The 8,104-nt window shown below is 39.5% G+C and overlaps 1 protein-coding gene across 1 annotated transcript; it reads right to left on the minus strand.

Annotated features, from left to right (window-relative positions):
* Positions 1-2,790: 2,790 nt before the first annotated feature.
* Positions 2,791-4,616, minus strand: LOC131429609 (esterase FE4-like). The gene is made up of 2 exons (XM_058593881.1): positions 3,115-4,616; positions 2,791-3,047 (listed from the first exon to the last, which is right to left on the minus strand). The coding sequence occupies exons 1-2, from the start codon at positions 4,596-4,598 to the stop codon at positions 2,861-2,863; spliced, it is 1,671 nt and encodes a 556-aa protein (XP_058449864.1). The 5' UTR covers positions 4,599-4,616; the 3' UTR covers positions 2,791-2,860.
* Between the last annotated feature and the right edge of the window lie 3,488 nt (positions 4,617-8,104).

Raw genomic sequence — 8,104 nt, forward strand, 5'->3', positions numbered from 1 at the left:
CGCGATTCACATTTGTTTATACAGAATTGCACATACAGGTGTGCACTGCCACCGCTCGAGCGTTTATTAGAGTAAAGGTTTTGCTGTAATGGTAACATGTGTTTCTTACAGCTCTCGAAGCTTATAGCAATACACAATGAAAATTCAATGAAAAAATGTTCAACGCGGAATACTGATTAAAAGACTTATTTTTCATCCTACTGGTTGATTACCTATCATGCACTACTACGATTAAACCCAATTAAACACTATTCAGCAGGAATTTGATTTACACAAGTAACAAGAGTTCAGGAGCTAGTTTCTCACTAACAGCCAGCAAACGAAGCGTTTGTTTGTTTGCAGTATTTGGTGAGATCACCAGATCGCCATTGCGAATTGCTTCGCTCCTGTTACTTCTGTTTATAATATTCAAGTATAACTAAGAATTCTTACCCTCTACTAACTTGACACGAGTTGAATAAGTGATATGCAACAGTTTTCGTGGCATAAAGTCATCATTAACAGCCGTTCGCGTCGGAGAGCCAGTCATCAGCCTGTTAGCGAAAACTGAGTATATAATCTTCATCACTTACTAGCCCCGTGAAGATCGTTAGCTTGCAATGAAGTGTTTGTGAGAAGAACGACGTTCAGGACCACGAGAGAGCAAACTATATTCACGGCTACTGTGCTTCATGAAGACTCTAATACCAGCACACTATACCATCTGTGCATATGTGGAATATATTTGCTTCCACCAGCGTTTTGTTTGTGTGGTTCTTTTTGGCTGGAAAGGCGTCCTCTTTGTGAGCGGTGGAATTGTTCGCTCACAATGCAATGGAAACTATATATTCATTCACCGGTGAATGAATATTCCAAACCCTGAAGTTAACAGATCATGTCAATAAAATTAAGCGAATATTCCGCAATATTTTTATTGAATTTACCGAAATCCAGATGACTGTCAATTGGATCAATTATCCATAACCACAAAAATACTTACTGAGCATCGAAAAAGCAATTTGGTGTGTACTGTACGCTATCGTCAACTATTATCAAGAGGCCCTCGGCAAGTTAGAGCTTAAGCAATATGCCTTTAAACTTATTTTATGAAAAATAAACTATTATCAATTATTGATTTGCAACTATAATATTAGTATAAATCATCTAGCAATAATAAAAAATTTAACGTGGACGAAAATTTTACATGAGTTGTTTTATTTTAATTTACGTGTCCCTAAATATCACGGATCCCAGTGAAATTTACCGAAAAACAGTAATTGTTCATATATTTACGGATTATTTGTAAATTTCGTCTAACGTCAGCAATGAATGACGAACAAGTCAGTATAATTTTGACAGGAAGATGCACGGAGAAACTTTACCGATAGTTCATTTAATGAAACTTTTACTGAATAGTCAGCTGTTTGAAAGTCAGTAAAATTTTACCGACATCCGTAAATATGATTTGCTGTGTATAGTGATGATAATTCACTGAAAATGGGTGAAACTTTTACTGAGTTCGGTAAAAAAATGACATTTCAGAGTTTACAGACCGTGTCAGTAAATGTATCATAACTTTTACGTTGGATTTGCCGTTATTCGACAGCTGATTTCGGCATATTTGTTGTTTACTGGCAAGTTCAGCAATATATCTTGCCAAGCTATGGTAACAAAATGTGCTTTACTGAGATATCAGAGTTTTACTCCAACGAATTTCTAAAAAGAGCATATGAATTACTGAATTATCAGTAAAATTTCGTGTTGCCAATCTTATTCGGCATTTGATTATGCCGAGCTCGAGAATCGGTTTTCATCTGTCACGACGCCATCTTGATGAGATCGAAATTGCAACTTCAAAATCATTGCTGATTGCAACGTAACAGTCAGTAATGTAATCGTTTCACGGTTTACCATGTTTATTGCACTAAAAAATTACAGATTTTTCGGTCGATTCTCTCACAATAACTTGTCGATTTACCTAAAATACAGCAAACAATGTTTTGGGACATCCAGTGGAACTAATTTTCACAATTTGAGAGTCACGATGAGTACCAGAAGATCGCAGTGTTTGTGTCCTAAAATGCGAGGAGCACAGCGTAATAGGTGTACTTTCAAATGGCTGGTGCTAACATACCGGTGTCAGATGATTGGATTTAGATGTTAATTGAAGGGAAAGTCACACGAAGTGTGATGGGCTGGTAACCAACCTATAGTTCCACAACAAAGTGAATTGTTTTGTAATATTGAGGCAAGCAGTCAAGTGGGTTGCAGTAGTGAGCCCATCAGTTCCAAAGTATAGCAAATATAAATCTCAGACTAATTTTTGGGAGAAACAAAACCAGCCTGGACATCTGTTTTCTATTGCTCTAATCAGTACTCCCTCGTATTTGAGCAGCTCACGTGGTAGATTATCATGGTCAACGGCTTTGCTTTTCCTCAGCCTATTAAAGTTCTCTCCTATCTCCGATAAGCTATAGGTGCCGAGCAACTGTTGTCAGCTAATTGTGCATATCACCATAAGACCTGTTGCATCTACGTTTAATTTGGGTGACAAAAAAATTCATGTTCAACTGGCGCCATACTTATCTGTAACAATTTTCGTTTGCACTCGTGCGGTGCCACAGATTTCTTGCCCATGCTGCATTTTACTCTTCCACCACACGTTGTACCTTCAACCATTTTCTGCCAACTTCTCTAATCCGTAATATCTTCAACCCGAGTTTCTTTTCGAGGTACGTCTGATTCATCTTGCTTTCTCTAGGTGAAGTTTCAATAGGTATTGACAGAAAGAAGAAATAAGTAAATGACGGATTTTTATCCAAACGAGCGAAAAATTCGTTCTATTTTTATTGAACACTATTCTATAGCACATTCGATTCTATCACAAAAACGGATTTACTGCATATGAAGTCTGTAGGTCACGCCACAGCTGTAGCCGCTCGTTAGCTGCAGCATCGATCACCAGCAAATCATGTCCGATGTCTAGTTTAGCCAATCCTAGCGAGGACTGCTGAATGCTTGGCCAGATCACATTTTGCAGCTGAGAATCTTCGCTGGGAGTAGGATTTCTGAAATAGAGTACACACATTTTAATAAGCGTCGTACATCCCGATCTTATCATCCATCGTAACAAACCCGGATTTAGCAAAGTTCGTCCACATCCGCACAAGTCGATTGCTGACTACCAAAGCGTGACTGGTGGAGGCAACTGTTATTCCCATATGTTTAGCAATCTCAAACATGTACGGCAGCTCATCGATGTGCGTTGCTCCCGGATGGTTAATATTTAGTTCTTTCTTGTACAAATTCAGATCGCCATCGTACGAGAACTGATAATAGTAGACCGGTGCCGAACCGGTGGCATGCACTTTCGCAGTATAATCGGTCGGAAATACAAACATATGATCACCGTAATATTCTGCCCATTCGAAGTCTACCGAACTATCGATTGGTTTACCAAGAAAATAATGCTGCTGAAAGGCGGAGCTGATCCTAGAAGAAGCAGACGAACCTTCTGCGGTATTCCAAAAAAAGGGCACTAGGAAATGAGGATTTGCGTTGAACTGTTCCAACACAGCATCATCGAAGTTTTGTTGAAGCTTTGTGAAATATGATCCTTCTAGATCGGTATAACCTAGCATAAATGGAATTTTATGAGAACGTGCTTCCATCAGGCGCAATGGATTGTCAACTATTGCTCGTTCCTCGGGTGAACCGAGTGGTTCCAATGATGGTGAGAAATCCAGAGGCCGTAGATTTCTTGGTACGGGTGTGGTAGACAAAATTTCTTGCAAAGGAACAAAACTGTTCCCTGGTTGGCTCCTGAGCTCCTCGACATACTTGGCACTATCGTTGGATAATCCAAACGCATTTGCGATCCTATCTGCAAATATTCGCGGATTCCATTGATAAGCGAATGGAGCTAGGGCCGTTCCACTTTGAGCAATGGCCTTGTGAAACAATCCTTCCGCTAATTCGGACAAGTATAAAAAGTGAATCAGCGAACCTCCGGCCGAGCTTCCGAAAATAGTTACATCATTTGGATCACCTCCGAACACTTGTATGTTCGCTTTTACCCATCGAAGTGCTTGGATGCAATCCTTCAATCCCCAGTTTCCTTGAGCATACTGGTCTCCGGTGCTGAGAAAACCCAACGCTCCTAGGCGGTAGTTTACGGTTACTATCACAACTGATTCTTTCACTAACTTTTGGGGGTCGAATGACTCAACATTTCCCGATCCAGCACGGTATGCACCTCCGTGGAACCAAACCATTACCGGGTGTGATCCGATCATGTTTTCGCTATACACATTCAAAAACAGACAATCCTCGTCCCCCATGACGTTTCCGGGTCCTGTACTGAACTGTGGACACACTGCACCATGTTGACTGCCATCTCTGACATCATCCCAGACCGGGTGGGGAACCGGATTTCGAAAACGGAGCTCTCCAACTGGTGGCAGTGCATAAGGTATACCTTTGAACGAATAATACGTACAATATAAACCACACGACTCTACAGTGCCTCGAATTGAACCGGACGGTGTTTCAACTACCGGATCATTTTGGCCAAACACCAACGAAGCATATACCGTGATAATAAGAGCAAATAGGCTCATTGTAATATACGATACAGTTACGTCGCAAAAGTTCTTTGATCACTGTGTCGCTTTGGAAAAACGTTTTATAAATTCCGAAATATCCGGTTTCTGTCATAAAATCAAATTGATTAGATTGGCTATCAATTGGCTATTGATAATCGAACTTTCGCTTGAATTATGCTAAATTTGGAATTAAACTCAACTAACGTAAGCCAGTGTGACTTAGTCTGGAAGCTGAACCTGAAAACCCATTCCAGGTTTTTTTTACTGATCATTATTTTGGCTAGTTTCTACTCGGGTATTCGTGTTACATGTTCAGCATACTGCAGTTGGCTGCCTTTTGTCTGTTTCGTGATGATTTGCCTGAAGTGAAGCGCAAAATAATTCTCTCGAACTCAGTATACCTTTTCAACTCACGACTAATGTCTTTTTTTATTGTCTTGTATCGTATTATATTCAGTGATCTCATTGAAAGATCATCAATAATACAAATATTGACAAAAAATCAAAAATAAAAATTTTATCGCTACACCTTCCAGTGTGAGTCAGAAATAAAAAGAGAGTTCTGCAGTCTGCTTCAAATCAAATATCACTACGAATGCATCAGGGAACACGGATGTCAAGTTCATGCTATGCAATGCTATGTGAAGATTCGTATACTGCCCACCAGATAGGACAAGGAAATTAACTCCCCTAAAACCAGGTTTCCTCTAACACCCTACGACGCAGAGATGCCAGGTCATTTTTTCAAAAATCTGTGATAAAACTCAAAACCTGTCTGTGAAAATCTGTGACCGTTTTCCGTACCATTTCAGCTGATCGAATTCAATTTAGTGAGCAAAATCATTAAATTTAAAAAACTTTTGACTTTCAAATCGTTAAAAGGTGGGGTAATTGAAAATTTTCCTACCGATTTGACAGCTCTTGCTGAATGTATCATCTCTAAACATGCAGCGCCTCTACATTTCATTGCAGCGTCGTTGTGCCAATTTGTCACTTTCGCCGTTACATTGTAGATTCCATTCCATCAGAATTCTCGGTTGATTTTTCATTAGGGCGTATAAGCAAATGACAGTTTCTCTTTATTCACTCTCTCTTTCGATTATTGTGATGTGATTAAACAGATTTTCTTTGATATCACTATTCTGTTTGAAATTCGAAAGTTTCAGGTATCATTTCATGCAAAGAGTTGAGTGATAAACGTGGAAACCGCTTGTTAATTAATAGAAGAGAAAGTAAACAAAGAGAAACTGTCACTTGCTCATACGCCCTTCTGAAAAATTAACCGAGAAGTGGGTTTTAATGAAGACTACAATTTTTGTTTAATGAAACATGGTTTTATCGATACGAGACCAGAAGACCAGATATGCCAGGTTCACAGAATAATCTGTGTTTCACAGATTCTCAATATGATGCACAAATTAAAAAAAAAGACAGATTTTCACCGATTTCCGACATCTATTACAAAGCCTCTAAAAGTCTTCAAGTTGCTAGGAATCTTTGGAAATGGCAATTGGACCAGAGATGTCAGGTCTGCAGATCTGCAGATTTTTTATGAAGTGCTGCGGACATTTTTTGTGGCAAACTTTTGAAAATCGAGTTTTTCGTAGACTTTTGTCTAAAAATTCATAGACTTTTCAATTGGCCGTGCTGTTTTTTGCTCGCCAAACCAGTTTTGTGTGCGTCATATGAAAGTCCGTTTTGAACTTCCCTTTGCTTATAGTTCTTCGACTACACGGCTATTGGAACGCGTAATCCACGAAAGAGGACACCATAATCCCGTCCACCAGTAAGAGAAAAGAGCACTTTCCGAGTAAATGGAATAAAAATCGTTTTCAGTAGGACTGCATAGTTTTTCTCTCTATGAGAAAGCAAACCTCAAAGTCACCCTTGCTTACGGTACCTATATCTGCAATAAAAGCATTAATAGATTTTGAATTGAAACACGTGTAGACTTTGGAAGACTGGGGAGGTAAGACGTTGGTCGTTGTACTGCGAAGTACAAATCCGGATGTTATCCGAACGTGACGTACAGTCTGCTAATGAAAGCTAACACATTTTATATAGGATCCTGAACCTGTGATATTTTGCGAATTCATTGTACACATGATAGTTCATGGTCCATGGTCGTTTTACGGACTACCCGCATGTAAAAGTACCATTTTATGAGTGTAATAAACTATTTCATCTATATTCCAAATCATATTCTTGAACGTTTGACGATATCTAGTACAGTTAGTATATAGTATTCGTTTAAGCAGCTGGTAAAAATAGTGTACGGAACATTATTCAAGGGTTTCGTTTCGAGTACCCGTTTTATGCTAAAAGCATAAAACTATTTGAATTTTTTGTTCGCTTCGTCTACGACTTGTCAGTGCAAAGCAGTTTTCAATTTGAATTGTTTTGCACTGACAAGAGTCGTAGACGAAACGCAAGGAAAAAAATATTAAGTGATATTCTTTATATCAAATTAAACTGAAATTGTGAGGAAATACACACGTATTAGCTATGTTTCTGCCAAGTTTAATAAACCAACTTTGCAAAAACATGACTAATATGTGTACATCTACTCACCTAGGGTAAATGTCCACACTTTGAACTGAACACTAATACAATCAAATTCAGTGCAACACTTCCACCACATTTCTTACACAGTTTTGTTCACTCTCTTCAAATTCTTGATGTTTTTGATTAACTTGGCTTCTTGCCACTGCCGTTGATGCCGATCTTTATGTACTTGCTTGCTCAATTTACCGCATCCACAGATCGGCTGCCTCACCAAGGCTTTCTTCTTCTGGAACTTCTCGAGAACGTCCAGGCGGGACTTGCCGATGGAAAACTTCTAGGATAGCTTTTAAGCATCGTCCATTACAATGCTTTTCGGCAACACCAATCACTCGCAGTTCAGCTTCCTGGCGCGGGACTTGGCTATCGTACTGCTTTGATTAGATCGTTTGCTTACCCTAAAAACATGAATGGTGCTTGAAATAATCCCTCATCTTCATTGTATTCATAGGGTTACATTTCTGTCAGTTCGCCGCGGGGTCGTCTGGGTATCCTTGTACGATTTTACCAGGGACAGGGACGAAATTTCGATTCTAAATTATTTCACGATCCACCTGTGGGATAGACCTGGATTTTCCACAACCACGCACCATATTTTCTGTTGAGACACATCTTACTTCGAAGCCATTTCGATAACCTCTTGACAGATTATTACGAAATTTTGCATATGTAAAAATTACACTCTTAACAAGTTCTGCTTTCATTCAGTAAAAACCATTCAAGCGAAGAGGTTGTGTTTCGATTGTACTGGCTCGTGAGTTAACGGCTGCTACCGAGACAATTCTAAGCTTCAGGTAGTTAAACTGCCCATAGCAAACGCAATATTCGGGGCGTTTCCCGACTGGAAAGCTAGCAACGAAGGCCATCCCGTTCATACGCACAGAGGTGTAGAAACACAGAGGTGCGAGAGCATAGAAGTGACGAGTCACAGAGGTGCCATCGCATAAAGGTGCGAAGAC

Source organism: Malaya genurostris, chromosome 1 (genome assembly GCF_030247185.1).
Source record: "Malaya genurostris strain Urasoe2022 chromosome 1, Malgen_1.1, whole genome shotgun sequence".
In the NCBI taxonomy this organism is placed as follows: domain Eukaryota; kingdom Metazoa; phylum Arthropoda; class Insecta; order Diptera; family Culicidae; genus Malaya; species Malaya genurostris.